Source organism: Mustela nivalis (assembly GCF_964662115.1).
Source record: "Mustela nivalis genome assembly, chromosome: 6".
Taxonomy (NCBI): domain Eukaryota; kingdom Metazoa; phylum Chordata; class Mammalia; order Carnivora; family Mustelidae; genus Mustela; species Mustela nivalis.
Window position 1 is genome coordinate 99,432,132 of NC_139025.1, and position 27,457 is coordinate 99,459,588.

Genomic DNA, 27,457 nt, shown 5'->3' on the forward strand with positions numbered 1-27,457 from the left:
CACACTCCCAGCCGAGGAGATGCACAGTTCTGTTTGTCTGGCAGCTAGGTGATTTTTCAATCCAAAAAGTAAGACTGAAAATAAAAAGTGAATGTTGCAGAAAGGACAACAACCTGGGAGGAAAAAAAAAAAAAGAGAGAGAGAGACCTACCTGAGTGCTAACTCCAAAATCACACAGCTTGACCTGTCCTCTTGTGTTTACTAGCATATTGGAGGGTTTTACATCTAAAGAGGAATCAGAAAAGTCCAGGTAACTAATTCTGTATTTACAGCACGTGTTTTCAAAAAGCACTTGTGCACACCATACCATATTGCAGAAATGACATCATCTGTTCAACCTGGAATTCTAATCACAAATTTAATGCAAAGCATTTTATCTGGAGGCAAAATGTAAGGTCCTAACTCCTTCACTTCCAACCATTTCTGGTTTCTATGGAAGCAAGGGTTTATTTCAACTGAAAGTCAAATAAAATCTTGGCTTCCCACAACAGTAAATGCATCCATCATCCTATCCCCAGGCTTTCAGGAAAAGTAGGTGGATAAGAAAATGTAATCTTCTTGCAAAGAATTTGCACAAAAAGGTTTAGCTTTGCTGTTGATGTGAAACTACTCTTCCCATTTAAGAAGCAGTAAGGCCAAAGGGAAGCCAACAAGGAAAAAATAAATCATTCCTATGTTGCTGGTAACAGGTCATATCTGAATGAAGCAATGACAGAAGAACGCAATCTTGTTATCTCCTGGTTTTAGGTGACAAATGCTATTTCAGATAACACTCAGAAATTGGTCTAAAAGGCATGTGGATGTGTGTGCATATATGCACGTATCGATCTTTGTTTCATTTCTCCTTCTCTTCCCTTACATCACTTTTGACTGCTGTTAGAGTTAACAAAAGAAGTGACATAGCTTTTGCCAAGGCAGTCGGTTGCTAAATAATGACACAAAGGGTTTCTGCGAAGCATTGTCAGTGACAGCAATGAGCCATTTCAGGAATTCAGGGAGCCCACAAAAACCATCCCAGTAGGAAAGAGCACACCACTGTCAATGGTACAGAGTAGCACCTGCTTCAACGTTTCATCTTCAATGGCAAAAGTGGTCTTGAACAGACAACTTGTTATATTGAATATATATTAAATATTACCCCAAATTACCCCAAAATGGAGCAAGAGACTCAATTTTTTTCATGTGAAATTTAAAAAAAACATGTGAGTCAGTCCACCCTGACCCTCCACTTCACAAAAGGTAACCCCAACAAACAATCTTGCCAATAGCAGGTACTTAATTCAAACTTCACGTTCAAACTCAGTAAACAACAATTACTGAAGTCTACTTCCTATGTGACAGGTGACATGCCAGGCACTTCCACGTACATGCGCTCATTTCATTTTGCCTGACTGACAAAGAACTTTCTTTCATTGACTACTATATTCCCAGCCCCTAGAAGAGTTTCAGGGCTGTAGTATATGCTTAATAAATATTTGTTGAACAGACGAGAGACTAAATGAATGGAAACCAGACACGCAAAGGATGATTTAATGTTGATCATTCTGTTTCAGTGATCAGGGGACGGCTATAGAACAGGTCTTGGCAGCCTGCCCTTCATACAAGACATACTCGATCCTCCCTTTAGGGGCACGCTCTGAATATAAGTTACGATGTGTAGGCTGGTGTACGTTCTTCTACCAGCTAGTCTCTCTGCCTCCAACTTTCCTCAATTTGAATTATAAATCTTACACTACGCCCATATGAAAATGACCACGTTTACTATATCATTTCTCCCCTGGTTAAGGAAGTACAATAGTCCCTGACTTCTGTCAACCTAAATGTGAACTCTGAGTTGGCCCCTTGTATACGTTTCGTAGACAGCTCTGGTAGAGGCTGTCCAGGGAACTGAAAGAAATGCTGGATTCCACATAGGCTGGTCTTATTTTCCAAATCCAATTCTCATTAGAAGCCCTCAACTTTGAGTATTTTTCTTTTGGACAACCTGCTCTTTTATATATCGACAGCTTTAAACCACTCTTAAGCTACCACATCAGATGGAGACAGTTAATGAACAAATATTTTGAGCTCCCGGAAGAAGGAGCTGCCTGGACATCACAAGCTACGCCCAAATTAACACATCTTTAGCTTTAATCAGATATACTTTTGACTTAGGTGGATCAATAGAAAGAGGAGCCATAAAACAACAGAACTGCTAGCTTATACTCTAAAAGGCAAGGTGTAAATAAGAACTTCATTGCATTTTTCAGCTCTCCAAGATCTTAACTTACATGCAAGCCTGCTCTGTGACTTTTGCACATTCACCTCTCAGCCTAGTTCCTCCCAGGGAACACTTCATCTATGAAAGCAGCGAACACCCACTCCTCCCCACATCCTTTGTATTACACCTGGGCTGTCTTAATCATGGTCTCTGAAGAAACAGAAAACTCCATCACCAAGCCTTTGTTCATGCTGTGTGTTCCTCTCTCCCTCCTGCCCGTCCCCAGGTTGAGAACCCCTTCCTCAATATTTCCTGAATGAATCCTATACTTCAACTCAAGTACCCCGCCTCCCTGTGGCCTTAACTACTCAGGCCATCCGAGTCCTGGCTTCCTCCGAACTGCTAAAGCATTTACTGTCAGTGCCATTTGTTTGGGACTAAGTATGTCACAGGGTTTGACCAGAGTTATTTACCATATTTACTGGTGTAGGTATTTCCACACCAAGTAGTAAGTTCACAGGGCAGGAATATGCTTCACACATCTCTGGGTGTATGTTTCTGACAACAGTACCTTGCTCACTGGTTAATGGCTTTTTAAACAATACACTAACTTTGCTAATAGAAGTAACCCCCCATCCCAGTAGTATCTTGAGATAGCATTTGAACATAACAGACCCCTTTAAACAAAAACAGTGGATTTAGGCTAGGAGACAGAGGACCTGCATTTTTGTCTTTTTGGCCAAGCCACAAACTTGGCATGTGAATTTAACATGGCCGATGATGTTTTCGTTTCTACCTCTGCAGGGAGACAATAAGAGCTACTGTGTCAATATTGAAGAATGGTGAGGATTAGATGAGATAACCAATGTAAAATCGCTTTTAAGAGGCCAAACACTCCATAAATATAAAGTATTATTATCTACTGATAATCAACAAAACTGTTATAAACAAAAAGTGGAATATTTTTATCTATTTAGGAAATAATTTGTTGTTGCTGCAGCCAACTTTAGCTGTATTTCAGTAAAACACTAGCTAAAAAAAGGTAATTCCCCAAGTGCAGTAAATAGAACGATAAAAACAAGTTAATGTTCACGAGGAGGCATTTTTGTCAGACCATGTGGACACATTCCTCAACAAGGCGACCGAACTGCTCTCCTCGTTATTTATGCTTCCTCTCTACAGTCTGTGTTGAACACAGTGGTTAACGTGATACTTTTATTTATTTAAAAAAAATTTTTAAAGTGATCCTTGGAAAACTAAATCAGACAATGTCATTTTCCTGCAAAAAACCTCCAAGGGCTTCCCAGCTCAACACAAAATGCAGCCCTCATGATAGCCTGTGAGGCCATCTCTGAGCTGGTCCCCATTAGCCCTGGGCTCACATCCTTCTTATTCCTTTCTCTGCCGAGTCGGCTTCATTGCACTGCCTTCCTTGTGAGACATGCTCCTTCCTCAGCGTTCCCTGCCCCTGGAATACTCTGCTCCCATACACACACACACACACACACACATAGCTTGCTCCTTCATTTCTTTTAGGTTTCTACTCAAATGTAATCTTTTTAAGAGAAGCTTTCCCCAGTCAACCAGTGGGAAGAGCAATACCCTCCCATCACAGATGTATGTGCAAATCTGTTGTCTTGTCCTCCACTGTTAAAGGGAATCTCCGCAAGTATAGGGACTTATCTGTTGCGTTAGCTACTCTATCTAGAATGGTGTCTGGTACTGACGAGGAACCACATTTGTTGAACAAACAGTGAATGAATGATATCTCTTCTAAACAGATGGGGAAATGTGCTTGTCCAGAGAACTGGACCCAACAAGGAGTTGAATCCTTCCCCACTTAATGGCATATACTTCAGAATAAATACATTTAACTATTAATGAACACATTTTTAAATGACATTTTTCACTCTGGAAAGAATCCACAATCATTCAAAAACATTTATTCAACAAATATTTACTGATGCATTAACATGTGCCAGATATTAGGGTAGGTGATGTGGAGAGAAACATAAGTAAGACCCACTCTCTACCCCTGAGGCAAATGTGGCCAAGGGACCCGCTGGCATATTCTTTTACCACAATATAGTACATGAGATTTCAGGATAACAACACTGCTTATGAATAACTGAAATGGGATTCTTTTCCTGAACAATTGGCATACCTCCTATAATAAAAACAATGAGAATTATGCAACTAAAGAGCTCCCAAACTTGGTTGTGCATTTAAAAATAACCAAACCAAACCAAAACAAAAACCAAAAGCCAACTTTTGAATTCCACCACAGATCTACTGAATTGGAAACCAATCTAACAGAGCCTGGTCTTTAGACCAGCATTCAGAAAAGACTAACATAACCTCCTGGATTGCTTCTGATTTAACTACTGTCTAGCTAAAAATATCTGAAAAGAAACTTCTTCTCTTATTTTACTTTTTAAAATCAATTTTATTCATTTAAAACACCAATTTTACTGCAATCATTCTGAACGCAATTTGATGAGTTTGAAAAATGTATACATCCATGTATCCACATCACAAACAAGATACAAAACATTTGTATGACCCCAGAAAGTTCCCTGTGCCCCTTTAGAGTCAACTCCTCCCTGACCTCTGGCAATGACAGACCAGTTTCTGTCATTACAGTTTTGCCTTTTCTACATATATCATGAAACCCATAATAAGTTGGTTAGTGTTTAGAAGTTGTATCTGTCATTAATATTCAAAGTTCATATGCTCCAAATAGTACAACAGTTGGGTCTTTTTTTTTTTAAGTAGTTTGACAATTTGTGCTTTTAACTGGAGTGTTTAGACCATTTACATTTAACGTAATTATTGATATGGCTGAGTTCAATCTTACCATCTCACTATTTGTCCCATCTGCACTTTGTTTCTCTTTTCTTTTTCTCCTTGCTTTCTTTTGGATTAGTTCGGTTCTTTCTATCTTTCCACTGATCTCTACCATGGGCTTCTAAGCCAGATATTGACATGTTCTGTAAAAAAACATATTTCAGGCTTTGAGGGCCATATGGTTTTTGTTATAACTACTCAGTTTTGCTGCTGTAGTGCAAAAGCAAACATAGGCAATACATAAATTAATGGGTCTGGCTGTGTTCCATTAAAATTTTGTTAATAAAAATAGGCAGTGAGCCAAAGGGCCTGTGAGCTAAGCTTTGCCAGCCCCTGTTTGAAGCTTTTCGTTTCTTTTTTAAAACGGCTGTTCTAAGATTTAGAGTATGTTTCTTTAACTTCTCAGTTTACTTTCAAGTAATATTTGGGTATTTCATTTATAACATAAGAACTTACAACAATACACTTCCATTTTATTCCTCCCATCCTTTGTGTTACTATTATATATCGTCTCTCCACATATAAGTTCCACACTGTACTGTCTTAATTTTTGCTTTAATCTTTTAAATTTAAAAGTGAGAAAAACTTATATATAGCCACACGTTTACCATTTCTAGTGCTACTTATTCCTCTGTATAGGCCTAATCATTCATTTGGTATCATTTTCCTTTTGCTTCAATAATTTCAACATTTGGCCTACTGGCAGTAAGCAGAATTTTTTTCTCTGCTTTGGTTGCCTAAAGAAGGCTTATTTTGCTGTTATTTTTGAAAAGTATATTTACTAAACATAGTATTTTGGATTGATAGAGTCCTCCCCACATACAACATTTTAAGGCTATCTTTCCGTATCTTGTAGTTTGTATAACTTCAGACAAGAAGTCTGCCGTCGTTATTTATTCTTCCTTTCCCCCTCCTTTTCCCTCTTCTTCGTTCTATATTTTGTTTTCTCTGAATATGTTAAAGATCTTTTAAATCACAGGTTTTTAAATTCTTTATTCTGTTGCACTTTGGTATGGCTTTGTGTTTATCCTGGTTAGGGTTTGTTGAACTTCTTAGATCCACAGGCTTACGGGTTTCATCAAATTTGGAAAGTCTGGAGTCTTTATTTCTTCAAATTGTATGTTTTTTCCTTTTCTCTCTCCTTTCCTTCTGAGACTCCAATTACACATATACCCTAGACTTCCTGATACTGTCCCAAAGGTCAATGAGCCTATGAAATTATATATATATATATGTCTTTTTACATTCTAGCATTTTTGGGGTATTTTCTTTATTTCTAACGTCAGTATCACTGATTGTTTTTTTCTGTAGTGTCTAATCCAATGTTAATTCCATCATGTGAAATTTTTATTTCAGATACTTTATTTTTCATCTTTAGATGTTCCACTTGATTCTTTATGAACTTCCATCTCTCCTCATATTGCTCATGTTTTCCTTGAGATCCTTGAATATATCTGTAATATTTATAACAACTGTTCGAAGTTCTTATCTGCTAAGTCCATTATCTCAGGGTGTGGGGAGTGAGGGGTATTGTTTATATTGATAATTTTCCCATCTTGGTTATGATCTTTCTTCCATTATCCGAAAAATACTTGTTCACCTACTAATTCTTATTTGGATGCCAGATATTGTGAATCTTATGTTGTTAAGTTCTGAATTTAGTTGTAATCCTTCAAAGATTGTTGAACTTGATACCGGCAGGTAGTTAACTTATTTGCAGATAACCAAATCATTTTGAAGCGTATTTTAGAGTCTTTATTCATAGAGAGCCTAGAATAACCTCTAATGTAAGCATGACCCTTCTAAAAAGCTTCTCTTGAATGCTCCAATGTATTCAACAAGGTCTTTCCACACTGGTTGATTGGAATTTTAAAAATCCCCAACTCTGTAGAAGCTTTAGGAATTGTTTAGCTTATACTTCCCCAGAAATATTCCTTCCCAGACAGTAGTTCTTTGTCTAGCTTTGTAAGACTTCATAGTAAGACTATGAATGCTGAGGTTGGTCATTTGGCTAAAGACTTAAGGACACTCTAATATAGTTTCTTGAGTTCTTTCTCTGCATAATTCTTGCCTCTCTAGGGTTCTACCCTGTAAATTCTAACCATTTTGGCTTTTCTGGTCTCCAAACTCCGTCTCTTCAGCTCAGTAAGACTTTTGGGCTCTGTCTGAGTCCCCTCCCCCTATGCTGCAATCCAGAAACTGTGTTAAGGCAGAAAGCTTGGGTGATTACAGAGCTTACTTCATCTGTTACCTTTTCTCAGGGAGCATAGTCCTGAAATGCTTATTATCTAATGTCTGAAAACAGATGTTTCATAAATTTTGTCCAGTTCCCTAGTTGTTTTTGGTGGAGGATAAGTCCCATAGCAGTGATTGCTTTCTGGGTAGAAGTGGGAATATCTCTTTATTTTAAAGTTCTTGTCTTTTATCTTCTGTTCATTGTTTTGACCTGATATCATAAGCTGCCTCAAATATTTTTTCATATTTATTATTATTTTTTAAGCAATCACTACACCCAATGTGGGGCTCCAACTCACTATCCCAAGATCAAGAGTCACATGCTCTTATGACTGAGCCAGGCAGGTGCTCCTCAAACTTTTTTTGAAATAGACAAGTATGACATTAGGGCTTTATTTAGTTAGGCTAAATCTTAATTCATTTCGCAGAATTTGAAGCAAATTGGATCTCCTTTAAATGTTGGAATGAGGATGGCTCCTCCCGTTTAAGTTTTATTTCATCTAAATAAAATATCTCACCTTGTATCTGAGGTGTAAGCAATCCCAGTATGCAGCCACAGAACTTATTACTTCCAAGTTTTCACTTAAAATATGCAAATTCTACAACTCTTGAAAACCACTCGAGGAATACTAAAGTGATCTCTTCTGGTTTGTTTTCAACTTCATTCTAAGCTATAAACATGACAGATAAGGCAAAAAGTTTCTTTTAAGGGGGCAGTTGGTGTCTACACTTATTTTAATGCAGCCTCAAGTTATGAAAAACTAACGGCAACTGAAAGGCTAGAGCTTTTTATTCAGCTCACTTAAAAACACCATAACCTTTCTTCTGTAAACAAAGTGCAAAAAAGATGAGTCATTAAAGTGACTGATTATAAATGGCAATCATCAGGGCAGATGTAAGTCATTTTGGTTTAATCAGGCCATTAATTATTAGGGTTTATCAATTAGTTTTATTGAAGGCAAGGGAGCTTAAATGAATAGTAGGGCATTGATTTTAACTGAGACATTTTCTCAAAGAAAATACAAATGAGGTATGTAAAATTATAGGTCCTCTTCATACCACTAAAAAGAAACAAGCTCCATCGAATGTAAAACATAACTCTTTGGTGAAAAACCAAATTAACTCTAATTCTCTTAGCATTAGATATAAAATATGTGTTGGTGTTCTCTAACTCGCAGCAGTCTGATTTTAATCTATCTTGGCCAAGAGGGCAATACCATGTTGGAGAAATCGAGATAAAGGTACAATGCAAAGTACCCATTTTTAAATCAGCTATTTCTTATCTTCTTTAATTTTAGAAAAAAACTTAGTCATTTTATGCAGATAGATTTTTATGGGAATCAGAATAGATATCTGTTGGTCAGACCCTCTCAGAGGAAGCAGAGATGACATGGAAAGTGTGCGAGTGTGCCTGTGTGCACGTGCTCACGTGCACAGGATATATAAGATTATAGATGGTATCTGATCTTCCCATGCTGACAAGGTGGTTAGGAAAACAGTGGGACTGTGTACTTAGCAGTGCCTATAACAGAGCTGGACCTCAACAAATTGCTATTTTAAATTAATAAAATAAACGAGAGAAATGTTTTATAAACTTGAAGGCACCACATATACTGGAGGTATTGCTTTGTAGAATTGGTAATGACAATGACTCTCACCCTTGAAAGTCGGGAAGTGGGTTATCTAACACACTAAACCAGACCCAGTTCTAAATAAAGTTCATTTTCATTATACGAGCTCTACCTAAAGACAGCCTTCTACCAGGATGGCAAGTGCTGTTCAGCTGGGATCTCAGAAGAGCTAACAATTATCTGGTCACAACATGAATCTCCTGTCATAATATTTGCCCACTCCTTCAGTGAGATTTCATAGTAAGTGGGCGTTTTATTGATGATGTAATGAATATCTGAGTTGCATAAGTGACATCCCATATAGATAATAGGCAGTTATCATATAGTTCTGTTCAATAATTTGAAGTGCTCAGAAGATTAGAAAGATACCAGGAAGTGAGAAGAATAAGAGAATTTACAAACAAGGTCTCACATCACGTATAAGATAACAGTAGATGGTTATCTACAGGAGCCTCTAACTGGATAATAGCCTGAAAATGTCTTTAAAAATTAAGCATAAATTTACCATATAATCCTTGTGGTCACTTTCCTACTCTTTTTCTTTTAAAGAGATTTTAATTTTATATATTTCTAAAAGTTATTTGAGAGAGAGAACACAAGCAGAGGGGGAAGAGCAGAAGGAGAGAGAGAAACAGACTCCCTACTAAGCAGGGAGCCCCATGTGGGGCTTGATACTAGACCCTGGGATCATGACCTAAGCTGAAGGTAGGTACTTAACCAACTGAGCCTCCCAGGTGCCCCATATTTTACTTGAAAGAGAAAGAGTGAGAGAGAAAGCATGAAGAGGGGAGAAGCAGAGGGAGAGGGAGAAGCAGACTCCATGCTGAGCATGAAGCCTGGTGTGGGGCTTGATCCCATGACCCTGAGGTCACTCACAGCCTGGGCTGAAATCAAGAGTTGATAGATGTCTAACCGACTGAGCCACCTAGGCACCCCTCTGTCTGATTTTTTAACAAAATATGAAACATCAGTTAACTACACTGGTCATAAACTATGGATGAATAAAAAAAATGGTTATTTCTTCTCTAAAGTGGTATGTACTATATGACCTGATTCACTGTGATTACAAATATTTTAAAAAAGATACTAACCACCCCCACCTATCTACTCAAGAGTTATATGAACAGAGAACAAAATAAAGCCTTGTACACGAATAACAGCATTATTATAATAGCCCCAAACTAGATATGATCCAAATGTCTATTAGCAAATGGATGGATAAAATGTGATCTATCCATACAACAAATTATAATTTGGCAATAAAAAGGAATGAATAACATATGGTACCACATGGATGAACCCCCAAAACATTATGCTAGGTGAAAGAAGTGAGATAGCAAAGATTTTACATTGAGGCACCTGGCTGGCTCAGTTGGTAGAGCATGTGACTCTTGATCTCAGGGTCACTGAGTTTGAGTACCATGTTACAGATAGGGTTAACCAAAAAAAAAAAAAAAAGATTTTATGTTTTATGATTCTGCTTTTATAAAATGTCCGGAAAAGGCAATTCTATAAAATCAGAAAAAAGATCAGTGGTTCCCTGGGGCTGGGAGCAGGGATTGTTTGCAAATGGGCATGAGGACTTTTCTGGGGTGATGGAAATGTTCCAAAACGGATTATGGGGATAGTAGTACAATTCTATAACTTATTAAAAATACCTGAATCATAAACTTAAAATGGGTGAATTTGATATGTAAGTTACAGATCAATAAAACTGCTTAAAAAATCAGCCTCAAAACACAATTTGACTTATTCTCCATAGTGTCTCCGGTGCTTTCCCATCACTTTCCTACTCTACTGATAACAAAATGCAAAACATCAGTTAATTACAATGATCACATACTATATGCCAATGGCAAAATGGTTATTCCCTCTCAAAACTGATATGCACTAGAAGGCCCGATTGTGATTATAAATATTTAAAGACATGAATTTTTAAGAGTCACTTCTGTGTGTTGTAAGACTATTCCCCCACAAAAACTAAGGCTATGTAAACAAAATGTGAAAACAACTGGTTCAAACATGAAAAATTTGGTCAACCAACCATGGTTGCCTCAATAACCTCCAGAAAAGGCTCGGATTTTCAGGCTGGACTGACTCACTCTTTTTTTTCACTGAATTGACCAAATTGACTGTGGAAATTGGTATCATGTTGAGACAACCCATGTTGCCACCCATAACCGCCTCATGCAAGAAACTGTATCTTGACACATGCTGCATCAATTAGCTATTAAACAATCCACAAAAACAGCATCAGGCTGAAGCTTGCTAATAAAGACCGGAGCCCATGAGAGCATGTGCTTTCTGCAGCTCTCCACAAAATGCCCCACCGCCCACAGCCCAGCCCCCGCTCCCAACACAACCACGGGTCAGAGGGGGAAGCTACCCTCAGTCACGATGTGGCTGGGTGCCGAGGGGGCTGTTCAGAAAAGATAAATAGAAGCACTTTCACTACACTACAGCTGGAGTTACCCGATGCGCTTTGTACAGGGATCTGTGTGTCTGTTTCCTGGTAAGATTAGCTCCAAAGAAAACGTTGACTTTGTGCAAGCCATTGCGTGCTTTCTCTGGTTGGAAAAAGAAAACCACACAAATCGAGGCTTCCCTTTTTGGTGTGATCTATTCCTACCAAGTGCTGATGGTATCTGCTACTTCTGCTCTTTTTTTGGTATCATTCATGTTTTATACTTAAAATATTTAATTTGCTCTGTGCTTTCAAGCCTCGCTGGATGCTTTTAGAAAGAGCCATGGCTAAAATTCTTAAGGGAATGTGATCTCAGTTTTGAAATATGGCACGTGGCTCTGTTGTGGATGACAGTGAAAGCAGAAATAAACTTCTCTACAACTTCTTCCCTCCATAAAGCAATTACACGGTTTTGCTTGCATGCCAGGAGCCAGAGGACACATTAGCAGGTCTCCCCTCCTGGTACCCTCTCCTAGCACTGTTCCAAGGGTGCTGCAGAAACCTCCTTTCATTATCTTTCATTATGTTTAATTGTCTTATGAAAAGACAACAACTAATATATCTATCTAGTTATTTCTTGGGGACTGCATTCTAATGAATGAGAACAGCAGGTACAATTAAATATAGACTCTGCTGACATTCTGCATTACGAATTCATCTGTGCACAACAGGGACGCACATAAGAGAAAGCCACAATGCAATATAAAAGTTATTCTAATCACTCCATCATATAATAAAGGGTAGGTCATCCAAATATTCTTGCAAAGCCTTAAATAAAATTAAACAGTATAATTAGCTATCTGAAATGGCAGCTACTATCTAGAATCTCATGATTCCATTCAGAATGGAGGCAACAAACCTGGTTTTCTCCTTCATGTATGAGAAAGGCAAGAGACACGCAGCATTTAAAAAGGCTGATACCAAGGGCAAAACGGCCTCTGCCTTCCCTCAATCTTTTCACAATAAGTAAAAGAGGTTCCCTTCTAGCACAGCGGATTTTAGATTTCTGCCCAGCAATATGTACGCATTCTGGTCGGTGTGTGATAAAGAGTAGGTGCGAAGGGACCAGTTCCTGAGACTCAGAAGAGACAAGTATCTTGTCCCAGCTCTGAGAGAACCTACTTCCCCACATCTAAGATACCATGAATTCTAAGAATCCTACTGACTATAAAAGCAGTGAAAAGGGGAAAGGAAAAAATGGAATGGAGTATTACATTAAAGGCACAAATAAACTATAAGATGCATTTTAATTGTAGACTTGAAGCAGCACGTCCACAAGACGAACTCTGGTAAATTGTTCAAAAGAAATAGAAATTCTAGGGGCTCCTAGGCGGCTCAGTTGGCTGAGGGCCCAACTCTTAAATTTGAGCCCTGTGTTGGGCTCTGTGCTGAGAGTGGAGCCTGCTTGAGATTCTTTCTCTGTCCCCCTCTCTCTGCCCCTCCCTCCCCTAAAAAGAAAAAAAAAAGGAAAGAAATAAAAATTCTAGCAGCTAATACCTCTGTAGTACTTGTATATGCCAAACATTAAGCTAAATGCATTATCATCATATGCATTATTAACTCATTTAGTTCTCATTATAACCATTGAGATAAATATCATTAGCTCCATTTTACAGATGAGTAAATTGAGGCTCAAATTAATAAAACAACTTGCCTAGGGCTATACAACTAGAGTTTCCAATCCTAAGTCTTATTCTTTTTTTAAAAGATTTTATTTATTTATTTGAGAGAAAGTGTGCATGCACAAGTGGGGGGAAGGGCAGAGAGAGGGGGAGAGAGACAAGCAGACTCCTCTTTGAGCAAGGAGCCTGATGGGGGGTTCGATCCCAAGACCCTAGATCATGACCTAAGCCAAAGTCAGATGCTCAACTGACTGAGCCACCCAGGTGGCCCTCTAATCCCAAGTCTTAGGCCTTAACAAGCTGAACTATATAGAAGATAAACCACATCTGAATTTATCGGCTGGACTATTATCCCAGCTTTGGCACTGAATAGCTGGCTGATCTTCAGATGTTTTATTTTAGATCTTTCCATTTCTCATGGGAAAGAAGATAAGGAGGAAAGTCTGGGGAAGGTTCTAACTATTCCCACATAATCTTTCGCTGCTTTTCTTATGAAGCATTATTTGAACTACACAACAGCTTTTATGAACCAGGTACAGTGCTGTGACCTCAAAGAGGTTAAGGAGCTGACCCAAGGTCACATAGCAAAGTTGAATTAGGAGGCAGAACCAGGACTTAAACCTGGGTCTGACCCTAAAACCAGAGCTCTTCCATTAGACCACCAACCCCGATGGCCTTTTTTATGGCGAAATTCTTTAGCCTGATGAGCCTTTGTTTCTTCACCTAAAAATGGGGATGACAACCTTGCAAGGCTGTCACCAAGCTCAAATGAAATAATACACACAAAAGATCTAATATAGTAGTAGACAAAAGGCATTCAGTGAATGATAACAATTATTGTTGCACACAGTCCAGAGGGAACTTAATACTCCCAACAGCAAAATAATGGACTTGATTTCCATGGGGCTGATCATTTCAAACTAGGTCTTCGAGAAAAGAACAGGTGTGGAGCGGTCTTGTAAGTATAACTAACTTGTAACTGCTGTAAATTCTGGCAGAGTGTTCTACCTGAGGATAAATCTCTTACTTTAGTATTAGAAAGGGTAACAAAGGATAACTTCCAATGAAGCGACATACCACTATAGAACAATTTTTTCTTGCAGAAAAAAATTCTCAAAGAAAAATGCTGTTCCCAGAAAGTTACAATTCAATTTATTCGTTTCATAAACATGCAGTGGCACATCAGTACCACACACTAACTGTGGCCTTCAACCTCTCAGCAACAGAAATGACCATCACACAAGTGTTCTCCATCTTCCTCTGATAAACTGCTAAACTTCACGGTCCGCCTCAAGACAAAGCCATGATCAGAGCTCGCTGCAGGGCTTGGTGAATCACACATGCAGCAGGGCACACAGAGTGCACCCTGCGGGTAGTTGGACAGAGCTCATCATAGAGGCCAGGGGCTCCTTGGAGGGTACTATGAAAACCTTTAAGTCCAAATGCACATAGTTGACTTTAAATCCCAACCCCCAGCAAGGTAGAAGGCCTTTAGGGGACATGACGGGGGAATAACTACCCTCTCCCGCTTGTGTTCCTTCTCTGTATGGTACATGATCTCTTTTCTTTCCTCTAAGGCTTCCAAGGATACTCATTTCAGAATGGGAGGGGGGAGGTGCCCTGCATAGTAATTCCCCTGGGTTCTTCATCCTGTTAGAGATGTCCTGAAAGGGAAGACTCTGCTGTGATAAATCCTATCACAGATGCATAGGAGAAAGAAAAACTAAGTCCACAACAACCCTCTCTGATTAAGTAGAGTACCCACACAGACAGCTATAGAAAGATCACATATTTTTTAAATTAAGCTTTTTATTTTGAGATCATTGTAGATTCACATGCAGTTAAAGACACAATATGGAGACATCCTGTATACTCTCTATCCATGGTAACATCTTGTAAAACTACAGTACAGTATCACAAACAGGGTACTGACACTGGTATAGTTAAGACAGAGAACGTGTCCACCACTATACTCTTTTCTACCACACCCACTTTCCTCTGACCCCTGAATATTCTCCTTAGCTCCTGGAAACCACTAATCTATTCTCCATATCTATAACTTTGTCATTTAAAAAATATTATAAAGGGGGACTTGGGTAGCTCAGATGGTTAACCACCTGCCTTCGGCTCAGGTCATGATCTCCAGGTCCTGGGATGGATCCCCATGAGTTGGAGTCTACTTCTCTCTCTCCTTCTGACTCTTCCCCTGCTTGTGCTCTGTCTTTGTATCTCTCTCAAATAAATAAATAAAATTTCTTTTAAAAAATATTATAAAAATGGAATCATACTATATTTACCTTTTTGTGCCTGACTTTTTTTTTTTTTAAACTCAGCATAATGCTCTGGAGATTCCTTTTTACTGCTGATTAGTATTACACAGTATAAACGTACAATGTTTAATTATTCACTCACTGATGGACATCTGGGTAGGTTCCAGTTTTGGGCTATTATAAATAAAGCCGCTGTGAACATTTGTATACATGTTTTTGTGTGAACTTAAGTCTTCACTTCTTTGGGATAAATGCTTACGAGTGCAACTGCTGGACTGGACAATAGTTGCATGTCTAAATTTTTAAGAAATGCAAAATTTGGGGTGCCTGGGTGGCTCAGTGGGTTAAGCCGCTGCCTTCAGCTCAGGTCATGATCTCAGGGTCCTGGGATCAAGTCCCGCACTGGGCTCTCTGCTCAGCAGGGAGCCTACTTCCTCCTCTCTCTCTCTGCCTGCCTCTCTGCCTACTTCTGATGTCTGTCAAATAAATAAATAAATAATCTTAAAAAAAAAAAAAAAAGAAATGCCAAATTTTCCACTGGGGCTATATCATTTTGTATTCCTATTAGCAATGTGTTAGTGATCTAATTTCTCTACATCCTCATCAGCATTTGGTATTATCTCTATTTTTAAGTTTTAGCCATTCTGGTAGGTGTGTGTTAATATTTCAATGTGGTCTTAATCTGGCTAATAATGCTGAACATCCTTTCACGAGCTTATTTGCTATCTGTATATCCTCTTTCAGTGGAATGTCTCTTCACGTCTTTTTACTGCTGAGTTTTTAGAGTTCTTTATACATTCTAGACACACTCTTTTAAAAGAATACTTTTAAGTAATGTAATATGGGGTTTCTTGTCTTCTGAAAATCATTACCACAAATATGGAAATCCCCAGTGATTACCCGAGGCAAAGAGAATGAATGACCAATGTGGGGAAGAAGGCTTAGTCTGTAGAGACGTTCATTTGTGTGGATTGTCAGAGCTGGAGAAAAACCAACAACCCACAGCCATTAAACTAGTTTGTTTACCTCAGTTAATGGGCTAAGTCTATTTTTTTTTTCGCCACAAATGTTCGTGAGTCATGATCTACTACGGCATTGCCATGTGATTAATATTTACATTTAAAGGACATTCTTTAAAGGATTTAAAAACAGGAGCCAAGGTAAGTGGGCTCCTGTCACCAGCACTTGCTTAACACAAATGCCCCTTCCAGACACAGCAGACTGAAATAGTCAGAGAGCTCAGGGAAGGAGCCCCCACACCTCGACTCTCTCAGCGTCTCATGATCAACATAAAACCAACCAGGGATGATTCCTTTCTAAATGACTTGGGTTGCTCAAACACTAACCAGTTCTTTAAAACAAAACAGAACAGGGGCGCCTGGGTGGCTCAGTGGGTTAAGCCGCTGCCTTCGGCTCAGGTCATGATCTCAGTGTCCTGGGATCGAGTCCCGTATCGGGCTCTCTGCTCAGCAGGGAGCCTGCCTCTCTCTCTCTCTCTCTCTCTCTCTCTCTCTGCCTGCCTCTCTGTCTACTTGTAATCTCTCTCTGCCAAATAAATAAAATCTAAAAAAAACAAAAAACAACAAAAAAAAAACACACACAAAACAAAACAGAACAAAACAAAAACTCTGACTGCTCCTCCAGATAGGAAAATTACGGCTGAAATTAAAAACTCACTGTGACCTATGAGTAAGCATACACTCAGTACATCTCTACAAAAGAGGTTGTTATGAAAGTTTTGTGCACATTTTTCACAAGTTACTTAAAACTAACCAGGTTAGTTTTCAACTGACAGTAATGTTTTCCAACATTCCTTTCCCTAAAGAATCACTTTATCCAGCAAATGATGATTAGTTTCTGCCAAAAATCCCAACTTCACTACCCATTAAGGTATTAACACAGCCACCTTGACATTAACATTTCTTTCCTAAGGAATTCAAAGCTTTTACTTCTACCCTCCCATCCTCTTCTCTCATTTAGTAAATACAATAAAATAAATTGGGGATGTAATATAAATATTCTAACATTTTTTCAAATCTTTAAGTTTACACTGATCTCATGTAAAAGGCATTCACAAACATATATAACATTTACCTGCCTACACTCTTGGATAACTGGCCTCCAATTCTCTTCCAAATTCCTTCCTCAAAAAGAATGCCCTTGCATGGGCATTCTTCTTGTACCTTTTTTTGGCACCTTCCTGTGAATCTATAATGATTTCAAAATAAAAAGATAAAAAAAAATTTTTTTCTCACCCATGTTGTGTTTCAACATGTTCTTTTTATAATTCTTTGTTAGTCAAAATATTTTATTTTGGTATACTTTATAGCAGGTAAAACCTTTTCCCTTTAAAGATGTCTTTCGATTTTACTACACCATTCTGGTTCAGAAAGCACCCATTTTCTTTTCTTTTTTTTTGTTCAGATTTTATTTATTTGAGGGAGAGAGGGCATGAATGCATGAGTGGGCGGGGGGCAGAGAAAAAAGCAGGCTCCCCGCTGAGCAGGAAACCTGACATGGGGCTCAATTCCAGGACCCCAGGATCATGACCCAAGCCAAAGGCAGACGCTTAACTAATTGAGCCACCCAGGTGCCCTGAAAGCACCCATTGTCTTAGCTGAGTCACACTGCTTTAATCCTCAATTATTTGTTTGCATTTCAGTGTCTCAACTTCAGTTCTAGACAATTTCATACTTCATGGAAGTCCGTACTTTGAATGAACACAAAATAGTTTATAGACAATCAAGCACTTGGGGCAGTGTCTGTACAGAGTAATGCTCAATAAACATTCATTATTATTACTCCTACTAATCCTATCATTATTTCCAAAGCATAACCTACTCTCAGGGATTCCTGATCTTTTTCCTTCTTTTCCCATATACCTCTCTGATTAGCCTTATTCCCTTACCTCACAAGCCTGTCATCCTTCTGTCTGTCCCAGATCACAGAATACGGAATCCTGGTGCTTGAAGAAACCGGGTGACTGCCTAGCCATCCCTTCAATGTATATAAGAGGAAACTGAGGCCCAGAGAAGAGAGTCCTGCCTTTCCAGGGTCACACAACAAGGCAGTCAATAAGTGTGACTGAACTGGGAATTCAAATAAAGCTTTATTCCTTTTTAGAAATTAAGCTTTTAAAGTTGTCCAAGTTGGGCCAAGTCAGCATTATATACTTGTAGTTCTTTACTATTATCTAAAAGAAAAAATGGTTTAACTAAGGAAAGAAAATATTGTCCAATTTCCAGATGATCCCAATTCCTAGACCACAACAGCTACTTCTAAGTTTCTCTCTCTCTCTCTGACATTGCCAAGTCCTTTAAATCATCAGGGATTTTTTCCCAACCTACTGATTTGTTAGACCAAACACAGGCAGGATTTTTCAGGGACTCTGAGGTACGATGATAATGAGAGAATCACTGAGACTCTTCAAATGAATGGTTTGCCTTTCTGGCGGGGGAAACTTCTTTCTAAAGCACAGCTTCTACCACACTGCTGAGAAGAGAGTTCCTTCTGTCTCTTCCTTTGCTAATATATTTTTTAAAGTCTGACTTACTGTGGTAAAATTCATACTTTCCAGGTGTATAGATCTATGTGTTCATTTTTTTTTTAAGATTTTATTTATTTACTTGAGAGAGAGCAAAAGCCAGAGAGATCACAGAGGGAGAGGGAGAAGCAGGATCTCCCCTGAGCAGGGAGCCTGACATGGGGCTCAATACCAGGACACTGGGATCATGACCTGAGTCGAAGGCAGATGCTTACCAACTGAGCCAGCCAGGCGCGCTAGATCTGTGTGTTCCCACAAATGTGTACAGTTGTGTAACTACCACCAAAATCAAGGTCCAGAACATTTCTAACACTCCCCAAAATTCCCTCATAGCTTTAGAGTTAACCTGCCCTCTACCCTTTGGCAACCACTCATGCATTTTCTATCCATGTAGTTTTACCTTTTCCAGAATGTCATGAAAGTGGAATATACAAGAGGTGGCCCACTGAGGTTGACTTCCCTCACATAGCATAAAGTTCTTGACCTCTGTCCCTGTTGCGTGTATCAGTAGTTTGTTCCCTACTATTACTATACAGTATCCCACCGCTATAGGATTAACTATAGCTTGCTTATTTGTGTGCCATCTACAAGACATCTGGGCTGTCTCCAGTTTGGGAGAACTGTGAATCAAGCTGGCTCGTGCTGCAGGAAAGTATGAAACGGTTTCCTGAAGCACCTGTACCATTTTGCATCCGTGCCAGCAATGCAGGAGAGTTTCCTCTGCTCTATATTCTTGTTGGCACTTATATTATCCATTTTTAATTTTAGTGAAGGGCTCCCTTTTATTACAGAAAAAAAGTAGCAGGAAACATTATTTAGTACACTGAACTACTACTGAAACTTCAAGCAACCTTACCTCCTTTCTTTCTCTTGATACCCACAAAGCAATGCATTTGGAAATTCCATTGATTCTACAATTAAAATATACTCAGGATCTGACTACCTCTCCTCATTTTCACAACTGTCTCCTTGATCTGAGCTTCTGTAACTCACCTGCAACAGTTCCTAACAGAACACACAAGCCTCCTTGCTGTTCTGTGAACACTCCAGACACATCCTACCTGGTGACTCCTGCTCTATTCTTCCATATACCTATCTGACCAGCTCCTCTCCTCCTCCAAGCCTCTACTCCAAGCTCATCTTCTGAGGCCTACCCTGGGAACGCTACAAACTATTCTTTGGGGGCTCCAAGCCTGACCTAGCTTTTCTTTTCTCCATATTACTAGCCATCTTCTAACACAATGTATTTGCTTTTTTTACTATGTTTATTATTTATGGACTGTTTCACAACCCTGCTCTACCCTTACTAGAGTGAGTTCCATGAGTATAGGAATCTTTTTTTTATATACTAATGTATTACAAGTGTCGGGAACATAGCTGGTATTAAATAATAGTTGCTAGATGACTGAACTAATGACACAACTTTGGAATCTAAGGTAGTTCCACTTAGGTCTGTGTGAGGCCAGATTTGTAACAAGTAAAGCCAAGAGGGAGCAGAAAATAACATTCCAACATGCATGTTGACACAAGACTTGGTTTCTCTAAACACAATTCTATTTGCACAGTGTTTGCCTTCAGAATAACATAAATTATAAACATAGGGGGAATCCTGGGTGGCTCAGTCAGTTAAGTGCCCGACTTTTGATTTGACTCTGGTCCTCAACTTGGGGTTGTCAGATCGAGCTCTTGTCGGGCTCTGCGCTCAGTGCTGAGTCTACTTTAGATCCTCTCCGCCTCCCATTGCCCTTCTCCTGGCATGTGTGCACGTGTGTAATCTCTCTAATAAATAAATAAAATCTTTTTAAAAATTTAAAAAGTATATATATATATAATACAAAAACACGAAAAACCTCTCCTACTAGAGAAAGCAGATGAAATGAACCAGGTTCATATATGTAAAAAATGTCTTGGGACACCCAACCATCGAGGTTTTTGTCTTTCTATAAACTCCTCCATCTGTGTAAGATTGCCCGAGCCTGATTGCCAATTTTATTTTCTTAATCTAAACTCTATTCTCATTACCCTTCCATTTCTATTTTTTATCCTCAGGGAAAGAGCGAGCAGTTACTGCCAGGGCATTCGCACATCTTCCAAAGAAATGGCACAGGTGTTAATCTTGTATTTATGTTTGATGTGGGTAATGATGGCCGTGGCTGGAGCTGCAGGCTTATTAATATGCAGGGCTCTCACCTCATTAGTGGCGATGTATGTTTTGAAGTTAAGCTGCGATGTTTGCTGCAATGTCAAATCTGGTCTACCAGACTTTCTCACTGTTCATTTTCTTTGTTTTTAACCAGTCAGTACATGCTACGGTTAGGGGGCTCACACATGTGCTGCTTAATAAAGACGATCTTCCACAGTAGTTAATCTTGGTGGAACTTTCAAATATTATTAATAATAATGTTCTCATGCGATACCACATGTCTATCTTAGAGAAAAGGTTTTCACAATTTTTGACCCGGTAAGACAAAGAATAATAAACTCTCTTCCCGGCTTATCTGGAAGTGGTATGTGCTTAAACTGGATTAAAAAGTGATTAATTCATAGTTATTATATAATAAAACTTGGGCTCATTATTAGCATTTGATAGTCTATGAAGTACTTGCATATATATCTCAACCAAATCATTACAGAAATAAAATAAAACTAGTAAAATCTTACTGATGTGGCACCTGGGTGGCTCAGTCGGTTAAGTGTCTGTCTTTGGCTGAGGTCATGATCTCATGGTCCTGGGATCGAGTCCCACAGTGGGCTCCCCGCTCAGGCGGGTAGTCTGCTTGTCCTTTTCTCTCTCCCCCTGCCCTTCCCTCTACTCATGCTCATTTCTCTCTCCTGCAAATAAAATCTTTAAAAAATTTAAAAATTAAAAAAAACTTATTGAATATAATATTTGATCATTCATTATAAACAGTAACTGTTATATTTCAATTCTTTAAAAAAAATGTCCAGTAGACGTTACACACATGAAAGAAACAAACCTGTGCCAGACTAACAAGCCCCGCAGGGTGGGTGGTCTCACCGCTGCTGCTCAGTGCTCGTACCGCTACTGCTCAGAGCTCATTGTACTCTATAGTCCTCACTGAATACACGCTGCAGGAAAGACTCTTAATTTTCACCAGCTTGTTTAGAAGTCATTAACTGTGTTTTTTATAAATTTCAAAAGATACTATGTAGGCATTTATGTTTTCATGGCTAAAAATCCAGGACTACAGTATTCTGAGGAAGCCATTTAAATGAGAGAAACAGTATTTTCTTTTCTCATTAGGTAATTGAATGCAGATGTTTCTTCGTCTTTAAAATCTGTGTTCATAAGTACAAGACCCTGGCTCTAGGGGCAGAATTTGTAGGGAAGGAAATGATGATTGGTGGAGAACACAGGTACTTAGACCAAGACAAAGGAGAAAGAAACTTAGATCACTCATGAGCATTTCTTTGCACCATCTTCTGTTCACTCTGTTCTTGTGGTACCTCTAGCAGCCCCACCCCCACTCCCACCCCCGCAGAAGGACCACTGCCTTTGATTTGACAATGTGACACATGTTCAGCTAGAATTCCTATCCATCATTCATTTAGAGAAAGCAAAAATGAGTATATAGGCTTTTAAGAGGGTACAGCCATGAGCTTATATAGCAAAAGTGTAGAAACAAGCATATTACCTATTTAATTGCCTTAGCTGAACTTGGAAGCTCTGATCTTTAATTGCCTGATTGAACTGATCTAAAAAGCTATAATTTTTTAATCAGGGAGAAAATTAAATAGCTTTTTGGTAAATAAAAAAGCATCTTTAATCTTATTTTTATGAAATCCAAGTTATTAAATATGGACAAAACCTCTAAAATATTAAGTTAACAACTACTCAATCTAGTACAATCCTTCACAAAAGTCTTCAGGGACACCTGGCTTCTTCCACTGGTCAATAAGAGCACACACTTTTAAATCCAGAAGGCGAAAGTTGCCGTGAATAACCAGGAAACTCTACAGCTAAGCGTATAAATATATTTAATGAGGTATAGTAACACAGCATATTATTTCTTTAGGTGGGTACCTATAATTACTGGGAATAACTGTTCACCTGCACTGTAATTCATTAGTCTTTCTAACTAGAAAGACACAGATGCACATTCACTCACTGGTATTTATTTAAAACCTTGGGAGAGTTTGTTGGCCTATTACCACTGTCCCCATTCCGCCCCTCACAGATACCTTCTTCCCTTAACTAGGAGCATTTTACAGTGGGTGATGCAGTAGGAATTCAGCCAGACAGCAAAGACTGAGAAGAGAAGTACAAGTTCAGGATTCCTTTTTGGAAACTTCATGTCCTCAATCAGGAAAGCCACTAAGGCCACAAGGTATGTGAAGCGATCTCTTCAGGAACAGCACAGGATGATATTTGAAACATTAGTCAAAGGAAGGGATGCAATTGTATAGAAAGTGAAGGCTTCCACAGTAAAAGAAACTTTTCTTAGCTCAAGTTGCATTCAGAGCTGGGGAGGATCTACTCGCCTCTGAGAGGCTCTGGTCCACCACACTTGCCCACAGTGATTACAGATCGTTGTTCCAGGAACCTGACATATACCTTGGGCTTTATTCTTAGAGCCCAAGCATAAATCCCTTTGAAACATGTCTATCTAGATCCCATTTCACAGAAAAATTCAATTATTTCTCCAAAAAAAAGAGTAAAACTAAAACCAATGATTGCAAAGAAGAAAAAACAAAGATGATGGCAGAATAACCAAACAGTATTTCCCTATCCACTATAGTTCTTAGTGCTACTAAGATTCCTCACAGAAAGTTTTGGTTAGGGAGAATTCACTGTAAGCCAGAAGTATGCTGTATGCCCAGAGTACAAGACAAGCCTAAGAATCACTTTAATAGTAACATTTGCATTTCCATGGCAAGGTCCTTTTAAATGAAGGCTTTGCTGTTGAGAATTGATGTCTTCCTCGAGTTCCTTTGTCAAACGGATAGCAGATGTCCATAAAAATCAATAAAATGGCAAGAACTGACCACTGTGTTAACTCCGATTCAAAGGGCTATTACTACTTTATGAGTGGATGAGTGTGGGGAGGTGGGAATACAGGGAATAGAAGCAGTACAGGTCATATTATGTGAAGTACCATTCTCTCTTAACCTCGGTGGTGAAAACGCTCCATTCTTTTCTCACCCACGAGATGTGTTCGTATGATGACTTCTTCCCAGGAAGAGCAACACTAACACAGCTCAGCTCACTGCCCCTACGCCTACATTTTGCGCCAACTATATTCTAGAAACAGAATGGTCTGGCTTTAAGGGAAAACTTGGTTCGTGATTCCATTTAATCTGCATAAAAGCCTTCAAAAACTGCAAGTTTTACTTGTCAAAGTCTACACATCCTCTTTAAAAGGGGATGAGGGATTTAAGAAATCTGAAATCACTAGGATGTTAAAACCACCACGAAGGAAAACAACCCTTAGTGACAGATGTGATACTACAATTGAAGGCATCAGTTGTTAACTCGTGCTCTCAAAGCTTATAACTTTTTTTTAAAAAACTTTCCTTTAATCCTGTCCAATGTGCATGCTATTGCATTCCCCAAATGTGCACGAAGCAGGGCTGAGTAGATGTGTAAAATTAAACAGTACCACTAGTAATAGGAGGCCCTGAAGTTGCTTTGCTATAGTCTGTTTCTCACTTAATAATTTGCTCCAAATGAATTCAGACATGTTGGGAACACTGAAAAATTCAAAGGGAGATTCCTTTCACAACATTCAACAGTTACCTGATTAATCTTCTCGTTTGTTCTGTTAATAGACTAGGAGACTAATCTGTGGTGCATTCACCAACTCCTTGTTTAAAGCTTTACTTTCAAGGTATGTATGTAAGGCAATCTTTTAAGGATCAGTGTATGGTGATATGTGAAGCATTAATAAGGGGAAGGGACACAACTGTATAGAAAGCGAAGGCTTTGCGGTAACTAGAGTTTAGATTTAAAAATCAGATCCTATGATCTTCAAATACTATGAAATACCTTTTTATATGTTTGGTAACCATCCACAAAAATACCTCACCTATAATCTAAAATGAGAGCAGCTGAAGGAGAAAATAAGAAAAACACTTATAAAGCAGCCATCTTTTTGATCACCAAATGTATCAGCTGGCTTAAATATCAGATCGTTTATTTTATTTAAAAAATCAAGGTATCTGGAGAGCTTCCTACCTACCCAAATTCACAAATTAAGTCAGAGCTTGTAAGTGTGATACATACCTCTATGTAAAATCTTTAAACTCCACAAATAGGTGAGGCCTTTAACAACCTAAATTAAAGAAAGAGAAACAGTCCAATTATGATTTTTATCAGAAATTTTCCATATTTTATTTATATTTTATATAAATATATATTTATAATATTAAACATATTACCATATCAACCATCATTCTTCCTTTAAACTCTGAAAACCAACAAGCATTTTTTGCACATCTCCCATTTCTGTGCCATCCTCTTTGAGGATGCCAAATGTGTAAGTTACAGACTTCTTTCCTTTAACTGGCTTCCAGGGTTCTGAAGTTAAGACACAATGAATGAAAAAAAGGAATGTATGTGCATGCAACATGACTTGGAAACACATCTATTAAATTCTCAGTGTTGGTGTGGGCAGGGAGGAAAGGCCTTCCTTTCCTATACTTCCGCATGTGGAATTTTCTTTTTTTAAGTAATGACATTTATGACTAAGGAAAGACATTTTTTAAAAAGTTAACTAATGAAAGGCAATGGGGAAGCAGAGATCGCTTTTCCTGCCTATACTCAGGAAGGCTTTACCAAAGTGCTGAGCTCTAAGTAACAGATTCAACTGATGTAAAGGAAAGAGGAAAGTGTTCAGGCCAAGGTAAAAATATACTGTCCACGTGCTGGGGCTATGTACTTTTCAAATAGATCAAGGTCAGGAAAGACAAAGAAATGCTGAGAGACGGCTCTGAGTTAGTAGAGACCAGAGACATGACAACTAAATACAATGTATAACCCTAGACTGGATGCTGGATTGGAATTTTTTTTTAAGACTTTATTTATTTATTTGACAGAGAGAGAGAGAGAGAGAGAGACAGTGAAAGAGAGAATACAAGCAGGGGAAGTGGGAGAGGGCGAAGCAGGCTTCTTGCCGAGCAGGGAGCCAATGTGGGGCTTGATCCCAAGACGCTGGGATCATGACCTGAGCAGAAGGCAGATACCCAACAACTGAGCCACCCAGGCACCCCTGGACCCAAAATTTTTATTTTTTTGGTCTAGAAAGGATATTACTGGACAACTGTAAAAATTAAGCTAGGACTGCTGAATTAGGTGGCTGGTTAATATTATACCAGCCAATGCTAATTTCCTGGTTTTGATTAGTATACAGCACTGATGGGAGAGAATGTCCTTGTTCTTAAGAAATATACACCTGAAGTATTTAGAGATAAAGGGCCATGATGTCTGCCATGTACTCTCAAATGTTTCAGGAAATAAACACATAGCAAACGTGGTTAACTGCTAACAACTGGGGAATCTGGAGGAAACATCTTACAAGTTTTCTGTGAGTTTAAAATAATTTAAAAAGAAAAAAGTTTCCAAAAAATGTTTTAAATGATATTCAGGTAGGAAAGAACAAAGTGTACCAAGATGAGCGGCCTCGCAAGCCAGGCTGGCAGATAAAAGCATATGTGTGGGGTTATGTAGGAAACACTGAAAGGGCAGGTCAAGAAAATAAAGTGAGAAAATACAAACATTCTTATTACATTGGATTTTTTTTTTTTTAAAGATTTTATTTATTTATTTGACAGAGAGAAATCACAAGTAGATAGAGAGGCAGGCAGAGAGAGAGAGAGGGAAGCAGGCTCCCTGCTGAGCAGAGAGCCCGATGCGGGACTCGATCCCAGGACCCTGAGATCATGACCTGAGCCGAAAGCAGCGGCGTAACCCACTGAGCCACCCAGGCGCCCTTACATTGGATTTTTGATTGAACGGCCTGTGTTAAGAATAATCAAATAAGATTCTGAAAAAAAAAAAGATGTTTCTAAGACCCTAAGTACATAGATTACCATCTATGTGAGAATTTTAATCACCAAACGCCTTAACAATCTTTATATAGAAATGGTTGTAAAAGGGGATGCATGTGTTTTATTCACACCCGTGACCCTGTATGCACATGAGTGTGAACCTACCAATTTCAAGGTTGACTATTCATAATTATGTATCAGATACAATGGAATGAACCTCTATCACTCAAAATTTACTACCAGAATTTAAAAGTACCCACCATTATAGGAAACTTTAGGTAAGTCAGGATTGTAAAAACAAGGAAACCTGCCATTATGAGAAGTAACTGAGTGATTTATATATTTACTTTGAAAATGATGAGAAGAAGGTTAGGGCTAAATCTGGAAGGATTTTAGTTGATCAAGAAAGACTAAGAGCAATACTAAAAAGAGAAATGCAAAAGGAGAAAATCAATTTCCAAATACTAAAGATCTAGAAGAAGGAAAAATCTATATCAATTAATGCTGAGATCGACATATTTTAGTTCTTAGAGGAGGATATACACCTGAAAGATTTGATAGCAAAGTATGATCATTTCCACAATAAGTTAGTCTGTTTTAAGAGAACAGAATACATTTTTATAGCAAATTATTTCTT

The 27,457-nt window shown here is 38.6% G+C and overlaps 1 protein-coding gene across 9 annotated transcripts in view; it reads right to left on the minus strand.

Annotated features, from left to right (window-relative positions):
* The window catches only part of MAP2K5 (mitogen-activated protein kinase kinase 5), a 260,586-nt gene that overhangs the window by 116,090 nt on the left and 117,039 nt on the right, over positions 1–27,457 (minus strand). For all 9 annotated transcript variants that reach the window (XM_082737007.1, XM_082737004.1, XM_082737010.1 and 6 more), the window contains exons 13-14: positions 25,058–25,106; positions 152–225 (exon numbers count right to left, since the gene is read on the minus strand). In XM_082737007.1, the coding sequence (XP_082593133.1) occupies positions 152–225; positions 25,058–25,106 (123 nt within the window). The remainder of the gene's footprint in view (positions 1–151; positions 226–25,057; positions 25,107–27,457) is intronic.